The sequence below is a fragment of the Adiantum capillus-veneris genome, chromosome 3 (genome assembly GCF_014529385.1).
Source record: "Adiantum capillus-veneris isolate H3 chromosome 3, ASM1452938v2, whole genome shotgun sequence".
Classification (NCBI taxonomy): Eukaryota; Viridiplantae; Streptophyta; class Polypodiopsida; order Polypodiales; family Pteridaceae; genus Adiantum; species Adiantum capillus-veneris.
In genome coordinates, this window is record NC_140933.1 from 62,317,948 (window position 1) to 62,336,355 (window position 18,408).

The 18,408-nt window shown below is 43.0% G+C and overlaps 1 protein-coding gene across 2 annotated transcripts in view; it reads left to right on the forward strand.

Moving 5' to 3' along the window:
* Positions 1 to 17,015, forward strand: part of OS9 (ER lectin-like protein) — a 76,134-nt gene extending 59,119 nt beyond the window's left edge. The window contains exons 6-9 of one of the 2 annotated variants that reach the window (XM_086508672.1): positions 11,481 to 11,522; positions 11,634 to 11,700; positions 11,800 to 11,909; positions 16,468 to 17,015. In XM_086508672.1, the coding sequence (XP_086364798.1) occupies positions 11,481 to 11,522; positions 11,634 to 11,700; positions 11,800 to 11,909; positions 16,468 to 16,597 (349 nt within the window). In that variant the 3' untranslated portion in view covers positions 16,598 to 17,015. The remainder of the gene's footprint in view (positions 1 to 11,480; positions 11,523 to 11,633; positions 11,701 to 11,799; positions 11,910 to 16,467) is intronic. The other variant, XM_086508673.1, reaches the window with a different exon arrangement.
* Positions 17,016 to 18,408: the final 1,393 nt, after the last annotated feature.

Here is an 18,408-nt window from a genome sequence, read left to right on the forward strand (position 1 = left end):
CACAAGCTTCATCATCTCCCAAGTATACATACCCAAAATCACCTTTGGTGTAATCTTGGAAATGTTGCTTGTGTGGTGTCGCATGGAATGAAGCCCCGGAATCTACTATCTAGGAATTAGACACATTATCTAATGAGAGAATTAGAGTATCTTGCTCTACTTTACCTGTCACATTGGCCTCCAATGTTGGCTTGGTGTCTTGAGACTCTGTCCCCTTCTTCTTCTTGGACCAGCAATCCTTCTTGACATGGCCCTTCTTGCCGCAGTTCCAACATTCAAGAACTGACTTTGTGCGTGACTTGCTCCGCCTTGAGCGATCACGACCCTTTTGGTTTTTGAACCTCTCCTTAGGCCTTCCTCTTGTTTCCACTGACAGTGCAACACTTGATGATTCTCCTGTGCTTCTCCTTCGTATTTCCTCGCTTAGGAGAACACCCACAACATCATCAAACTTAAGAGTATTTGTGCCAGAAATAGAATTACTTATAGCCATCACAAGGCTGTTCCAACTATCCGGTAGAGATGATAGTATAAGGAGAGCTCTCAGTTCGTCATCGAGATTGATTTTCACCGATCGAAGTTGACTTATGTTTGTGTTAAAGTCATTTAGGTGTTCTGCAAGTGAACCATTCTCTGCCATCTTTAGATTGAAAAGGCGCTTCATAAGAAATATCTTATTGAATGCCGATGGTTTCTCGTAGAAGTCGTTAAGTGACTTCATCAAGTCCTCCGTGATCTTCATCTCCGAAACATTGAAGGCCACCGTTGACGCCAAGCTTAACCTGATTGTTCACAGTGCCTTTCGATCAAGGACAATCCATGCTTCATCTGCCATTGTTGCGGGCTTCTTTGCAAGACCGCCTAGTAGCAAATAGAGGTCCTTTTGGTAGAGAGAGTCTTCAATCTGTATCTTCCAATGTTGGTAGTTTTTGCTGTTAAACTTCTCAATCTTGAGCTTCCCTTCCTCCGCCATAACTCCCACTCAATTCAAGGAATCCTTTCCTTGAGATACTTTAGCTACGAGCAAACCTTGCTCTGATACCAGTTGTTAGGAAATAAGACGTAGCTAAATAGATATTTGAGTAGATTACTTAAAGGAGAGAGTTAGATTTCACACACAAGAGATTATAGAGTAGAGAGAGAGAGAGAGTACACACGATATACGTGGTTCACCCAATGTGGGCTATGTCCACGGGAAAGCAGCCACTCAATGGCTTTAGTACTTCAAAACAAGAAGTAGTTTACAAAGGGATTATACCCGCTCCCGCCTTGCTTCACTCTCACCACCTCACACTCACCTTGTTGCATCAACTTCACACTATCAAATGTGTGTAGGAATAGCCTCCTTTTATAGGCCAAAAGGGCTACCCTCTCTCATGAGAGGCAGCCATGTGTAGCCGTCCTTGTGTAGATAAGTTCAAATCGGACCTTCCAATCCGCCCATGTGTGGCCGTCCTTGAGAAGACAAGTCCGCTTTTGAATTCGGCCACCGGCCACCAGCCATTAACTTCCACCACCGGCCACCGGCCATTGACAACCGGCCAACCGATCGGTCATTTTCCAACCACTTTCCAACCGTCGTCCGGCCATAATATTCCAGTAAAAAAGAATATTCCGGCATGAAAATTTTGGTTTCCGGCGAGTGATTTTTTATTTCCGGTGAGTGATTTTCCTTTACACACGATGGCTTCTCCTCATAATGGGAGCCTTACAAATGTGCATTTTTACCACAGAAAATTACAAAGGGGTAAATCAGGATCCATACTTAACAAAACTAAGACTCAAAAGATTGAATGTGTGTTTGATTGATTGAATGAATGCCTGAAAATTGAGTACAATAGGCTCCTTATATAGGAGACGAAGAGGCACAAATGAAAAGACACGTCTCATGGTGAAGAGACATGACTTTAGACGTAAAGACACACAAGAGTTGCAAGCATTTGCGAAGAGTCGCAACTATAGAGCGAAGGGGTGTGACCAGTCGTCGAAGGAGTGTGGCTTTTGGCGAAGAGGCATGTCTCTTGAGTGAAAGGTCGTGACCATCCAATTGTAGGGGTCCTCCTTGGCATGGCACTTTGCGTATCTGCAACTAGGAGTAGATGTAATACTGTAACATAGTCACAATCATGACATTCCCTCCCATTTAAAATGAGAGCCTCGGTTAAAGGAACGACTTATGATGTTGATAGAACTTTGGAAAAGCATTGAATCTGTGAAAATCTTCAGTCTTTGAGTTATCTGAAACCTTTGTTTTGAACCTTTGCTTCTTGCGAAACCTTTTTGCTTTGATTGCTAAATCCCATGTCATTGCATTATTGAAAGACTTTTAGAGGAATCTGGCATAATCAGGTAAACTATAACAAGAGATTGATCTTCAAAATCCTTCATGTGATGGAAGACTTTTAGTTCAAAATCTTCCATTAACTGTGAAGTATTTGTGAAGAGGAAATCTTTTCAAGAAATTCTTTGAAGGGGTTAACTTCGTCTTTGCTAATCACTGGAGAGGATTTTGAATTGAGATTGCAATCTCTTCCAATAATGAATCCAAAAATTCTTCAGAATTGTCTTCAGAAATTGTCACTTTATGACTTGCAATTGGCATATCACCATCCAGCAAAGAATCAAAGAAAGCATAATCATCTTCTGACTTAGAAATTATAGCTATGTTCTTATCTTTGTCTGGTAACGAAGTATCACTTGGAAAAACTTCTTGCTCAAAGTTGTGTGAGTAGTGGGTGCAGGTCTACAACTTTAATGGAAAGCTTGCCTTCTCCTCTATCTCATGTAGCACGATGATTTGCTCTCGTGCATCTCTCCCCCATTTGGCACATATGGTAATGCCCCACTAGTTGGGCTACTTAGATGAATATGTACAGTTCTGGGGGTTTATGCTCGTTTGCCAAGGCAAGAGCCTTTTGAATAGGAACCGGATTACCTAATTGCTAATCCCCCACAGGTACGCATAATTCAATCGCGAAAGATTGCGACTTTCTCGCGTGAAAACTCGTTCAATTCACAGGGGAACTGTCCCATTGCGTGCGGGAGCCCTTGGCACACGCGTAGGTGTGTTCGCTCCGCTAAAAACGATCCGAAACAGGAAATTACAGCCCGCTGTGTTTTTCTGTAGGTTTAGGGTTTCGCACCTAAACTGCAAGGGAACACTAGGGGAGCCTTGTGAGAGCCTTGGGATGCGTGTACAAGCTTTTGGACACCCGGCAGTGAAAAACAGAGAATTATAGCACGCTAAATTTCTGTGACAGCACACCAGAGAGCTTCCAGATAGTGAGGGAATCCGTCCTGGACAGGTACTTTTGACTTGCATGGAATTTTGCGCCATTATGTTGCCAAAATCAGGTCGGAAACTTGCGTTTTCAGCCCTTGCCAGGTTTGGACAGCTTTGTGAAAGCTTGTACTAAGGGCTTGGATCGTCTACTTTAAATTGATTAAAGAAATACTGAAAGGGGCGCCAGTCTTTGGGGCCTACAAGGTGTCGGTCTCGTGTGCGCAGTGACGTTCTAGCCGCTGGACTCAAGTGCTGAGTCTCTCTCTTTTCCATCAGTACTCTGTGTGTAATTAACAGGTTGTAGATTTCGTACTGCCCTTTATTGTGTACAGGCCGGTTATAGATAGAGTGTAGCGGCGAGGGTGAGAGGCTCACAACCTTCGGGTCTTGGAAAAAAATTGCTCTGATACCAATGTGAGGATTAGTGGTGCTAATCCTATAATTAAGACTAAAACTTCATACTTAAGATGAAGCTGAGACTCAAGAGATTGAATATGTGTTTGATTGATTGAATGAATGCCTGAAAACTGAGTACAATAGGCTCCTTATATAGGAGACGAAGAGGCACAAATGAAAAGACACGTCTCATGGTGAAGAGATATGACTGTAGACGTAAAGACACATGCTTTCGGCGAAGAGCTGCAACCATTGGACGAAGAGTCGCAACCGTAGAGCGAAGGGGCGTGACCAGTCGTCGAAGGAGTGTGGCTTTTGGCGAAGAGGCATGTCTCTTGAGGGAAAGGTCGTGACCATCCAAGCGTAGGGGTCCTCCTTGGCATGGCACTTTGCATATCTGCAACTAGGAGTAGATGTAATACTGTAACATAGTCACAGTCTTGACAAAATCTATACAGCTGCCATGTCATCAGCCTCTACGCAAAATTTGGGCCTTTGTTGTATTAATGAAGGGTTTAGGCCCCTCGGCCAAGTTTTGTAAGTTGGTAGAGTTCCTAATCCCCCTTTTGGGAAAATCTTGCAAGTTTGGCAATACTACTTCTTTTGCTTCTTTTCGCTAGGGTCTAGGCCCTCGGCCAATTCTTGTCCTCTAGGCCATGCCATATCATCACTTTGTGACATACCCCTCTCTTGAAAGAATTGTAATTTCCCTCGATTCTACCTGCAAAACAGACATAGGACAAAAACTAGTTCAGTAGACACTGACTCTTAAGTACCGACGTACTAGACCACACATATCCAACACTTGCACGAAGGCGACATTCTCATCACATTCACATCACTATCCCCGATGAGATCTTAGATGAGAATCATGATCACTATAACTTATTTGCAATCACATCCATACTACATTGATCCTTGACGGATGTCTTGATCTACTAAAATTTTGTTACTATCACATTCACATCACTTGTGCTAATTTTTCCAATTTAATGTTTCTTTTAGTGCTAGGCTTCATTATGGTTGAGTCTACCCTTGATCTCCGGAGTCACGACAGAAACTTAATATGCTGAACATTGTGTTGATGTATGCTCATGTGTGTGTGCATGTGGTGTGTGTTGTGTTTGGGAGCATATGTTAGTACCTAGTTACACCCACTATTGTGGGCATTGATGACGTTAGTGGGGATGTCGTGGTGTTTAGTCAATACTATCCATGATGGAGCTGATGGTTATATTGTCTTGTGGGTGACTACCATGGGTCTATACCTTGCACTTCCCCTTAAGGGTGAATCTGGGCTTATCTTAGATTCATGTAGGTATATTTTTTAGTCGTATAGTGGAGATGTAAACTTCACATCGTGAAGTTTCCGTTCGAGTCACGACCAATTGATATTGTGCTGATTCTTTGTATCTTTTGTGGTGCCCATGTCCTATCAACTATCTCATTTTTGTGCTATTTTTTCTGATGTAATGCTTTTTTAGTGCTAGGCTGAGTTTGCCCTTGATTTCTGGAGTCGTTATGGCTGAGTCTACCCTTGATATCTAGAGTCATGATAGAAATTCAGTACGCTAAATTTTGTGTTGATGTATGCTCATGTGTGTGCGCGCGTGTGGTGTGTGTTGTGTTTGATAGCATATGTTAGTACCTAGTTCTACAACCACTACTGGGCACTGATGACGTTTGTGGGGATGTCGTGGTATGTAGTCAATACTATGCACGATGGAGCTGCCGGTTATATTGTCTTGTGGGTGACTACCATGGTTCTATAACTTGCACTTTCCTAGGCTTATCTTGAATTCATCTAGGTATATATATATATATACCTAGATATAGATAGATAGATAGAACCACGACGCCGTTCTTGTGGTACCAAGGGATTCCTTAAAGCACGTCACACTTCTCTAGAGGCATGATATAGAAGTCCTCGTTCCCTACATACCTCTGACAATGCAACTGAAATTTGCCTGTGCAGGTGTAATGGCAACATCTTGCCTTGGTGCCGCTAGAATTGCCTCCATTAGTGGTTCCATATCCTCTAGTGTGATTCCAAGTTGAGCCGCCAATTTAGTCGAGATGAAGTTGGTCTTGGCTCCTCCGTTGAAGAAGATGAGGACTTCCTCATCACATACTTTGCCTCATGCTTTGTAGAGCTTCGTACTCTCGTCCATAGTTACATGGAATGGCTATTTTCAGGTCTCCATTCCTCGTTCCCATTCCAACTTCCCGTTCCAAATTTGCCTTCTACGTTTTAAACCTGAGTGTCCGTAACAGGGAATGGCATTTCATGCCCATTACTGTTCCCTGTTCCTCGATCCAATTTCCCGTTTTGGGTAACCGAACTCTTGTCAAAGTCCGGAACCAAAAATCCCTCTGTCTTTCCTTTCTTTTCTCTATACTAATGGATTGACCAGTATTTTGTTGTATGAATTTATGATAGGAATTCCTGAAAATGAAAATGATTGATTTGTACTTTACTTTGTTTGAGTGTAGGAGCTGAAAGAAGAAATGACTGCAGCATTTCGGTCTCATAAATCTCTATAGACATGATTGCAGTAAGGATTAGTTAATCGGGCATCCGTAAGGTCCGGAATGGTTCTAGATACGATTACTAAATACGTTGCCAATGGACATGGTCTGAGATTTGGAATGAATTTGTCTATAATTTGTCATGTGATGTCGTGTGATGTCTTGTGATGTGACTGTCGTTTTGTACAAGTCCTAGATGTGTCGTGTCTAGTGCGTCGGTACTAATAGTCAGTGTCTACTAAGACAGTTTATGGCCTATGTGTGTTTTGTAGGTGTAATCGAGGGCGATTACAATTCTTTCAAGAGGGGGGCATGGCATAAACAGGTGACGTGGCAGAGCCACCCGGACATACACACACACAGAGCCACCCGGGAAATGCACTCACATGCTGACGTGGCAGCGTACGGAATCCCGCAAAACACGTTGACAAGTTGACGTGGCAGCGTACGGATCTCCGCATAACATGCTGACTTGCTGACGTGGCAGCGTACTGATATTTCCGCAAATTACGCTGACTATTTTTAGCAGCTTTTGAAGACGAGTAGCTTTTGGAGAAGTTTTTTTTTGAGTTGAAAACTTTTGGGGCTCTGCTTTTGGGCATCCCTTGTAAGAATAAATAAGCCAAAGATCCTCACTCTGCAGGGCATCTGGACGCAGAGACTGAGAGTGAGCACCCGCGGGCTCTTTGTACTTTGCTCACAGATTAATATAAAAATAAATATTGAAAGGGGTGCCAGTCTTTAGGGTCAATACCTCTTGGCACGGAACTACGCCGGGCCGTGTCGTCTCTTGTGAACTGTTTTGAAGTAAATCTTTGCTGAGTCGCGGTAGAATCTTGACTTGGGGTGTCCAAGTTTGTTACAAATACTGTTGCAATGTAAACACCGACCAACCGAGTTACTAGGTAGACTTACTACTGTCACAGAATACAAGCCTTGGTGACTCTGCCTTGCGAGCAAGTGCGACCACTCGAATAGTCCTATCGTGAAAACATTGCGGGTGCTCGGAGGTATTTCCACTGGTTGCTTGTCGACGGAAGTGGATGCACGCTACATGCGAATGCGAATGCAGAAGAGGGTCAGGGATCCTTTCTCCAACTCCTTCCATTTCCGCATACAAGGCAAGAAGATCTTGGTAATTACCAAGATCTGGATTTCCGTGTATCCGATGTCGATCTTCTTTCAAAGACATAGCGATGAAGATGGGAGTGCGCTTGATGCGCGATGGACTAAGGGTGGGAGTAGTTAATAAGTTTGGGAAGAGGTGGTTCACTTGCGGTAAAATGCATTTATGCCGACTGATTGTACTATGCAAGAGAGGGTATGCAACTATGACCAGCTTGGACATGCACGTCATGCTAGAGGCTCACAAGGGTGGCAGGCTAGGTCCTAAGCTAAGACTGGCACTAGACTACAACAGAAGCTTGTCCACGTGGCTCAAGTGAAGTGCGCACGTGACAAGGTGTATGTGTAGCAACCTCCTGGGTTCTTGGATTTGGATTTCAGTTACATGGTTTGTAGGTTGCTAAAGGCTCTCTATGGCCTGAAGCAAGCCCCTCAAGCGTGCCAACTCAAAATGGAGCGCAGGGCCCGTGAGAGTGGACCAGGCTGCAGCACCCCAAGTGTACTGTCGAGCTGTGGAAGGAGCCGGCATCAGCCGAAGAACTCCAAGCCAAACTTGCTGTGCCATGGGGCAGTCCCACAGACAGTGCTGCTGACTCTCCAAAGCATGGCCACAAGCTGCACAAGTTGCCGAAAAGCTTCTCCCCTAGTGTTTTTCCTTGGCAGCCTTCTCCAGCGTTTTTGATGATCAGCCTTGGTGTGCTTTGGTGGCAGCCATGGGCACTGGGCAGCACATGCAGATGCTCCTTACTAGGGGTGATGGGCAGCAGATATACTCCTTCGAGTCTTCCCGTCAGGGCAGCCCATTCTGTGGCCATCGTCGTCAGAGGTAGAGCACTTTCTCGTATGTGCAGGCCTAGAAGAGAAGAGATTTCTACCATCTCTAGAGGGCAGCCACACTGGCAGCCTTGAGGCATCTCTCTCTCTCTCTCTCTCTCTCTCTCTCTCTCTCTCTCTCTCTGCCACTACTGCCATTTGCTATGTGACCAAGGGTGTTCTTGAGAAGCCTGAATGGATGGACCCAAGGGACACACAACTACTACTACTACTGCCATTTGCTCCTGCAAACGAGACCACTGACACAGCCTCAATATGGGCTAGGACCCCAACACTGATCCTCCTCCTAGTAGTAGTTGTGTGTACCTTGGGTCCATCCATTCAGGCTTGTCAAGAACGCCTTGGTGACTTGAATGAGTAGTTTGTTATCAGCGTGGAGAGCCTTTCCCAGGTCTCTCTCTCTCTCTCTCTCTCTCTCTCTCTCTCTCTCTAGCACGACATGGGAGACGCCGTGTACGACTATTTAGAGAGGTGGACATTGATGAAGCTCTTTAGCGACCAATGCAATACTTTCTCGGACAACGCCCGATGCCGGGCATCCTCGGGCATGGATGATGATGATGATGATGATTTTCAGTTTGATGATTTTAGTCTCACTTTACTTCATTTTATGTTTGTACCCAGACATTGGATTAGATCCACAAGGATTGTATCAGTTTGGTCTCATAGGTCATTTTGGCCTTTTGAAGACGTTTAATATAACATTTCATTTCATTTCTCTCTCTCTCTCTCTCTCTCTCTCTCTCTCTCTCTCTCTCTCTCTCTCTCTCTTTCAATAGGAGTTCGAGCAGCCCCCACAACATAACCACACCAGAGGCACCAGAGGCATACTGCTTGATCGGGCGATAGAGTTGGGGCGGTCCCGTTGCCCACGGACGAGGGGGCCCTCTCGATATCGACGCAGATTGCGACAGAGGATCCATACCATACTGGCGCGACATAGGAGCCGTCCTGGATACTGATGTATATGTATATGATGCCTCGACTATCAGAGAGCTCCATTGTATCAGCTCACCCTTTGTATTTCCTATTCCCTTTGTAATAGCTTTCACCCCACCCCTACCCACTATTTTATTTTCTTTTCAGTTCTTTATACTTTTTGTACCCAGACCTAGTATTAGATTCACCACATTTAACCTTTTGGTCTCATAGGTCATTTTGGCCTTTTGAAGATGTTAATATTACCCAGAATGTCGATCGGGATAGGCTTCATGCTACTGCTATATTGTATCATGGTGACACTTATCCCCACTTTGTACCTTTATGGCATGATACCATTGCTCAGCCTACCAGCCACCCATAGGAGTCGGTAGCACTCCTATCATTTCTTTGTTTGTAGTTTTCTTGTTTGTACCCAGACTTGGTACTAGACTCATCATTGTAATCAGTTGGTCTCATAGGTCATTTTGGCCTCTTGTAGACGTTAATATATCATTTCATTTCATTTCATTATTTCTCTCTCTTATTCTTAGATGTCCCGTCTTTCTACCTCTAGTGATCTCTCTTCTCCACAATTGCCTTGTTCATGTATGTGGCTTTGCAGGTGTTCTTTAACTATTATCAAGAGTTGAGCCAGATCAGAGTCGAGGTGTTCACTAGATTGGAGGCCAGCTCTAGTCTTCATTGCATCTTTTACCGCCTATTTTGATAGATAGGCCTAATTATAAAATGAGCCTAACATCAGAGAGAACATGGTGGAGAATGCGGAGAGATGGAGAGTAAGCAATGAAGGCAACTAGGCACAATGACATTAGGTGGCAACTAGGCATGGCTACAAAGTGGGTGCTAAGCACCTTTGGGCGCATTACCTAATCAAGTTCAATGTGTGCATAGGTTCCTTTATATAGACATAGAATGAGCTATAGATATTGGGTTTAGAAGTTTCTAGGCTATAAAGCTAGTAGAAGGTGCTAGAAGTTTTTCTTATTAGATGCCTTTGACATATGGAATATTCTGTGAGGATGGCATACTCCTTGGAATCTTGAATATTCCACTAATTAAGGGTATCTTCCCTGTAGAACCATGACTCGTCTCTTTCCACATTGAACCATGACTCATCTCTTTCTACAATTGAGCATATGGAAAATATGAAATCGCTCTCTTATTGGAGAGACCACTCACTTAATTTGTATACAGATGGTACATTGACCTCACTTTTATAGGTTTGGAGCTAAAAGAAACTCAGAAAAGCGATTGCTAAAAACAACTTATCCAATAAAAAGCAGCTCCTGCACAAATCAGCCCATGTAGGGCAGCTGCTAGAAGCATATGTGATAGGACTGCTACATCAGCAGCTTGCAGCTGTTCAGGCCTCCCACATCATCACGCGTCCCTGCAGTATTGCGATGTCATCACGGCAGCCATACAGCAGTGCCACATCATCAGCTTATGTGCACAGCAGTTCGTCTGCTCTGCTGCACGTTATCATTTGATGATGGGGAAGGATATAATGTGGAGGTTCTCCCAATGATATGTTAACTATTAGCGAGAGTCATGCTTACTGTGCCTGCAAGCAATCCCAGAGGCAATGTCTAACACAAGGTGGCTGCACGGTATGTGTACTAAAGACTTAACTGCCAATCAGGGTCCCCTGGAAAGCTACCAACCATTGAAACATTGTGATTCAATTTGGGTGGTGGTGGCCCTAGACATGATTTTGGAAGTCAGAGAGGAAGATTGCGGATAGCCCTCTGTGCCCCCAATGCTCTGTTTCAGCCTGACATCACCATGATGTGTTGTCAAAATATATGATGTCTCTATCTAGGTGCATACTGGAAAAAGGGGCCCCAGGGTGGTTTGAAGGGCTTCCTCCAAACTGCTCATCATTACTCCAGTCTAGGCATGCAAGAGGTTGGGTCTCTTAAGCCCAAGGTCGCTGGCTGGTACCAGAGATCTCCACTGGATCTGGCTCAACCAGCTATGTGCGGTCACAGTAATCCTCTGAAATGTTAACTCTTTCCTCCTGGACTCTAGCAGAATCCTGCCCCTGCTCTGCACCTCACATGCACAGACTGCAATTGACATCTTTATTGAGAGGAGCTTCCATCCACGATGAAGCAGATTTCCCAGAAGGAATATGGTAGTCTGCTCGGATCACCTCGTCTTTAGGATTTGAATGCTTATACTGAAAAGGGTCACAACCATAGATATGTTTCTTGAGATGTTACATGTGATTGGTATAGTTTCTTTGAGTGGTAGAAACGGTTTCTTTGTCAAGTTAGGTAGATAATAACATTTGTGACATGCTAGAAATTTAACTGCGTGTAAAAATTGAACAAAGTGGCTGATTCCTTTTCCATCTGGAAAGAATCAGGTTCAGCTCATCGTTCTTTCGGCTACTTGGACCGGGTGACCTGTAATGACTATCAAATCTGCATTTTTTGTGTTCTTTTGAGCAAGAAATCTCTCCGAAGTAAGCATCTGTAAACTGATGAAATGAGCTTGATTAAAACTGGTGCACCTGTAGGTACCATTCACATTTATACACAAATGGTACTCTGTGCGACCTTACAAACGAGCCAAGAGAGACCGAGGTATGTGAAGGCCAAATTGAAGGATTCTGGTGGTGTATGAGTAGTTCTTGTCACATGTACTTTGCAAAATTTACCCGTATTTATTCCTGAAATTTGTAGGTGAGATTTATATGCTCAGATACAGGAATTAATATGATCAGCTCGATTACAGAGGTTTCAACATGCAAATACATGCTCGTCTTCAGTACTCCGATTCTTTGCAAACATCCGTGAGTTACAACATGACTTGTTGCATTCTATTTTCTGTAGCCCGTCTCTCTTTTTATTGTTCATTATTTAAAGGTGAAGTACCTGTTTTTATCGTTCTTTATCTGAAGAGGATGTACTTTTTCTGATAAAAGTGACGCGATGATGTCTATTGCGTGAGGAGGTCATTTGTTCTCCTGATAAATAGACTTTTTTCTTTGAGGAATCAATTAGGTAGGGAGTCAAATGTGTGTTCAGATGTTGATAGCTTGTGCACATGGTTGAGAACTTCTGGTGCTGATTCAATCACGTGTCCCATTGGCTTTTACACCTTCACCTTTAGGACTGCCATTGGGCATCTGCTCTCACAAGTTTGTTTGTTTGACCATTTGACTGCTTGTTGGCCTTTCTGCAGTGTAGTTCCCTTTTTCTTTATTGTGTGGTTTATGCTAGTTCTTGAATATCGCTTGTAAAACAAACATCTGGGAATGTTACTAGTTTTGCGAGTATTGTGAGGAGCCTGGTTTTGGCAACTGTTGGAATCTGCTTTATGGTGATGGGTCCATGGCAGACAACTTTTTCACAGTGCTTTGCATACACTTCTGTATGAGAGGTGCAAATAACACCACTGCATTCTGCGTTCTCTTTTTCAAAAGTGTAGTTTGAGACAAGGAATTAAGGATGTTATCACTGCTGCATGTTTGAAAGTAACGATTTTCTTTCGTCATGTGTGTGTGTGTGTGTGTGTGTCTGCATGCCACGTAGATCAGTAGCATTCATACACAGCTGCCTGGCTGGCTTTGGATTCCTCACGGCACTTGACAGCATAGGGAGATACGTCGTGTTTGTATGTTTAGGTGGCAGCGTGGTTTCTCTATGGACAGGCTCCCCTCCTTCCAGTATTCTCTAGATGCACCCTCTCTCACACACGGAGGGAGGTCATTAGACTTGTACGACAGGATTTATTTCAGTTGGATACCCAGAGGACATGGATATAGCCTAAATAGGAGCTGGGCACAAAGACAACTACATACAGAGAGCATTTTATCCAGCTCATAGAGGATGGGTTGGCTACATTGACACTCACTTGTCCCATGGCTTACGATGTGCTATTGGACAGATTCGGAACATCTTCAGATCAGTTGGAGATTGAGACTAGCCGATTTCAAGGCATATCAGCTGAGACCAGGTTTTGCCAGCTGTATTAGAGAGAGCGAGAGACCAAGCTCCACTATATATGCTAGTGTACAACATACTAGAAGATACGTGGCCGCTTTCACTCTCTTTAAAGAGGGTTTTGGGCCTCTATCTAGAGTGGGATCAGAGACTATCTAGAGTGGGATCAGAGATGTCTTGGACTCTTTATCTAGTGAAGATTCAACGATATCGAGTAGGGTTATTGAGAGAGTGAGGCTCACAGGCTGGGAGACACATCTAGGGATAGGTCACAATGTTCTTCCATCTAGAGATTGAGAAGGTTGAATCTGGTGCACTGCGGATTGCACAAGAGGGGAGCCACTTCACTCCTTTGTCATAGATTGCCTAGATTGAATAAAGTCACTAATTTCTCATTGAGATTTTAGGGATACTAAGAGGCGGACAGTATTTTGTAGAATGAATTTATGAAAATATGTACACTAAATTGGAAACTGAACATGCTTTTTCATGTGTGTATTGTTAGAGTATGTGTTGAAAAGATGAAATGTCTGCAACATTTTATTTGATGAATGATTTGAACTTAGCGCATCTAGACATCTGTTAGAGATCAACGAGATCTAAATGTAATGGCTAACTGAATGTGAAATGGACGTGAGTCTAGTACATCAAGATTTCTATCTACATGAGATGATTGGATACTGTTGTGAGTGCATCAAGAGTTCCGGAAGGATGAAATGGCTACACAGGAATCTACATGCATCAAGAGTTCTGGACGGGATGTAGTGGCTAGATTGAATGATTGAAACACAATGTTCAGTGTGAACCAAGTGTGTGATTTGTGAACTGCATGCTTTGTGAATGTACTGTCTTGTGGGGATAGTCATGGGCATGATTTGCTTCAATTGTGAAAAGAAAGGATATGAATTTGATAGTAACAAGTAGTAGATCAAGATATCCGTAAAAAGATCAATGCGGTCTGGATGAGATTGCTAAATCTATTACAATGATCATGATTTGTATTTGAGACCCTCGACGGAAATGTGATTTGATCAGTGTGACTGATGTCTTTGTAGAAGTGCTGGCTTTGTGGAGTGTGGTGCTCGTGTGCACAGAGTTAGTGTTTATTGAAGAATATTTTGCAGGGTAATCGAGGGCGATTACAATTCTTTCAAGAGGGGGGAATGCCATAAGTTGGTAACGTGGCGTGCCCAACTGAGGAACTACAAGGGGTTAGAGTTTTTAACTCTTAACCTAGAAGAACTACAGAAGTTGTGGCCGAGGGGCTTGAAAAGGGGTTAGGATTTTAAAAACCCAACCCACCAACTTAAACTTACAGAGCACCGGCCGAGGGGCTTGAAAAGGGGTTAGGATTTTAAAAACCCAACCCACCAACTTAAAGAACTTACAGAGCACCGGCCGAGGGGCCTAAACTCTAAATTATCAAAAGCTTGAGGTCAGGGACAGATTTGAGCGATTTGCGCTGAGGGTGACATGGGGCATTGCTGTACGGATTTTGGCGATTTGCGCTGGCAGATAGCGCATGATTTTGAGAGCAATTGCTTTTGGTGTCCTAGTGCTTTTGGGGCTCTTCTTTTTCGGCGTCCCTTGTACTGTTTATAAGGACCCTTGGGGTCAGTCTAGAGAGCATTGGACCCTCGGGGAGTTGCACCTTTGCAAAGCAACAATAATAAAGAAATACCGGAAAGGGTGCAAGTCTTTGGGACTAGTGCATCTGTGGACGGAACTCCACCGTTCTCTCTCTCTCTCTCTCTCTCTCTCTCTCTCTCTCTCTCTTCAAGTTCTGTTAGTTGTAGATTTTGTTCATGTGATGCTATTGATTTCTCGCTTGGAGTGTCCAATCCTTTAACAATGTGTGGTGGCTGATGCCCTTAGTAGGATCTTGGAGGTTGGCTTGTGGAAAGGGTAGGTTTGCTTTATCCAAGACTTGTTCAATGAAAAAAATGTCCGACTGAAATTTTTGCATGAAGATTTGAGGCCGGCTCAAATGTCAAGGTTTTTAGTTGAAAGGATCAAATTTATGTAGATTCCAAAGGTGAAAAGGTTCCAAAGCCGGCTTCATAAAGATCAAATTTCCAAATCTCAGAAAAAGGTGAAAAGGTTCCAAAGCCGGCTTCATAAAATCATTTTCCCGAGCCCTGCTTGGAGGTGAATGTTCTCTCATTTACTGAAATCTTGATTGACTTCTATCTTTCTCTCAAAGGCCGTTACCAAATAGATCCTCACTTTGGTGAGATTTGGCAACGATTCCAAGAGGAATTGCGAAGCCCGAAGAGCAACGGTGGTCCCGACACTGGATGGCTGGCTATGGAGAGAAAGGTAGGAAAAGTATACGAGGCAAAATGTGTGTACATGTTGATGAGGATATCGGCAAGAAAATTTTGTTCGAGTGTCATGATGCTCCTAGTGCAAGACACCCTGTCATACACCGTACTTGGCCTTCGTGAGCTGGTATTTCTATTGGTCGCTGGTGAAAGCTTTTGTTGAAAAGTATGTGCGGGAATGTGTGTAGTGTCAGCTTAATAAAGCTGAACGTCAAAAGTGTGCTAGGCTCTTATATCCTCTGCAAATTCCCTAAAAGAAATGGACTAGCATTTCTATGAATTTTTTGATTAGATTGCCCCGGACCAATTACGGTCATGATGCCATCTGGGTCATTGTATGATGGCACCATTGGGAATATTGATACCTAGTCTTATGCCTGCCATCGGGAATTGATGTTGATAGCCCCTAATTTGTGCCAAATTACAATGCAGTTTGCAACCATGTGTGAGAGGCCTTGAACTATGAGTATAGAGTTTTGGGCGTTGAAATCCTTCTCCGATCTTTTGTGAGCCGGACCTTTCTTTGCTATGGAGCACGGTTCCTTCTTCTGGCATTGCAGACTACTCTTCGCTTCTCCCATGAGCCTGTGTTTTTCTCGTGGGTGAGCCCTGTATCCCTTCTCCCTCTAAGTGGGGATATTTGTAACACCTAAGGAGGCGTTTTAATTAATTGGCGGATCACCTTTTTGGACCTGAATAAAATATATTTCAATGTCTGTATGTATTGAAAGGCATTATTTGCCAAATCTGATTTGGGGAAACACAACTATGGCCGCAAAGAACACAGTCTGATCTTGGACACTCATCTTCAAGCTTCAATGAAACCCCCTTGCAGGCGGAAATATTCACACCTTCTGGATCACCTGCTTTCACCTACCTTGGGGACATGGTATTGGTTTTAAGTGTGGCTTCTTGATGCATGTCTGTTTCTACATTTAACATCATTCCATGGTTTTCCACACCGCCAGTAAATTTGCTCTCTGAAAGTGGTTAATTTCAATTCTCAAAGTTTGTCTTTAGAATTCTCATCTATTTATTTCATTGTGAGGTAGCATCGAACGCAAATATATTTATGTTGCAGGTTGTTTCACGAGGAGACCCCCCGGTTTCTTGTAATACACTGTGAAGAGATGCCAGCTGCGCCTGAAGAAGATGGTGGCGTGTTAGAGTCAACGAACAGTCTCTTACCCTCTGGAAACATAAAGGAGTAGTGCCTTACTACAATGGGTAAACGTTTTTTCTCCTCAAGTATGCATATTCACACCATCAGCAACATGCAAGAAGATGACTTTCCTATATCGAATGGGCTCTTGCTTTCTCTGCTCTTCATTACCCAAGAAAACTTTCCTGCTCAGTTTTGCAACTTCATGTGTTGTTTGGTTTTTAAAGATCAAAAACATTTTGCTCACAGCCTCTGGGCCAGTAGCTTCAAAATGATCTACTTGCATGTGTGTTGTACTGTATTCTTGGCATAGACCAGAAGTTCAGAGTAGAGCACAGTAAGGGTACTTATCACTCAACAAGGATATCGCAGCTAGTCCATGGTGGACTTGTATACAACTCATCAAATTTTTCAGCTGGAATCTCATAGTGGAATATATCTCTAATGGAATCGTCTTATGTGCTGCCTCTAGTAGAAGGCTCTTCTACTTCTTCTTTTCCTTCTTCTCTTTCTCTCTCTCAACATGTCCTGATGCTTCTAGGGAGAAATAAATATTAAAGTTGTAAGTTATGACCAAATTACAAAAATGGTCAAATCCTGTTTTTTAGCCAATTTTAGCTCTTCTATGATTTTTTTGGTGGATTTCATGATATCCAAATTCATTTTTTATTTTCTATGTCGCATATTGTACCATAAAGCTAACATTCCTTGAGTTTTGGGACAGCTAATACCCTATTTTGCATAGTACACAACGATGGTTGATTTTTTCAATTATGGAAGAAAACGAAACATTCTAGTATATCAAGTAGAGCTTTCTCAATATTGTTAGTTTCTTGTGACAACTACATGCTTTTCTTCTTTTCTTTAGATGACTTCTTGGTTGCTTTCCCATGAGAGACCCCAAACCTTTTATCTGCTTTTTGAGCTGTTTCCACTAATGCTTGTAATCCACCTGCAACATCACCTCCAGCAACAACATTCTTCAATTCCTTCCTTAATCTATTCAAAAAATATCCAGCAAGCATTTCATCAGTTGGCGTTTCTTGAGGAGTCAACCTTCTCACATATTGATTAAACTTTTGTGCATAATCCTCAACAAACATTTTCTTTTGTTTCACTTCCCTAAGCTTGGTCAACACATCATGTGGAGTCTTTTCCCTTCTGAACCTATTCAAAAATGATGCTTTCAAACCATCATAATCAGCAAAATGACCTGTTGGAAAATTACTGAACCATTGTATAGCCTTCCCATCCAATGTAGCCTCAAAATGGCGCATCTTAGCCTGGGCATCGTATACTCCGGCAAATCCTCTGGCCTGCCATCTTGTCTCGTATTGAGATATATGGCAATCGGGGTCTTCTTTCGACTTTCTCGAAAAGGTCCGGAATTTGACGCGCATATCCTACCTAGCTGCCGCCATGTTTGTAAGTCCACCTGGTTGTACAAGATTTCCTGCAGTGGTACTTCCCAATGGATCAAAAATGAATCTCCTTCTCACCACTAATGCATGCTGAACAATTGCAACCACCAACAATCGTGGAAATATATCCTGTTCTTCATTCGCTATCATCCCAGAATTTCGAAATTGCAAACCAGCCATCTCCACACTTGATCTCCCTTAGGTTTTCTTTTCTTTTTGTTTACTTTCTCGATAGACTCTCAGTCCTAAACTAATATGTATCTGATGCATTCACTTAAAAGAAGCCATTGTAATGTTTTGTTTTTGGTCCCATGGATCATATTTGACCTCCGTGGACGATAATTCAATCTATTTATCTATCTATCTACCTAAATGCAAAAAAAAAAAAAAAAAAAAACTACTCTGCATCGTCTGGTTAAATTTTTCTCATGATAAACAA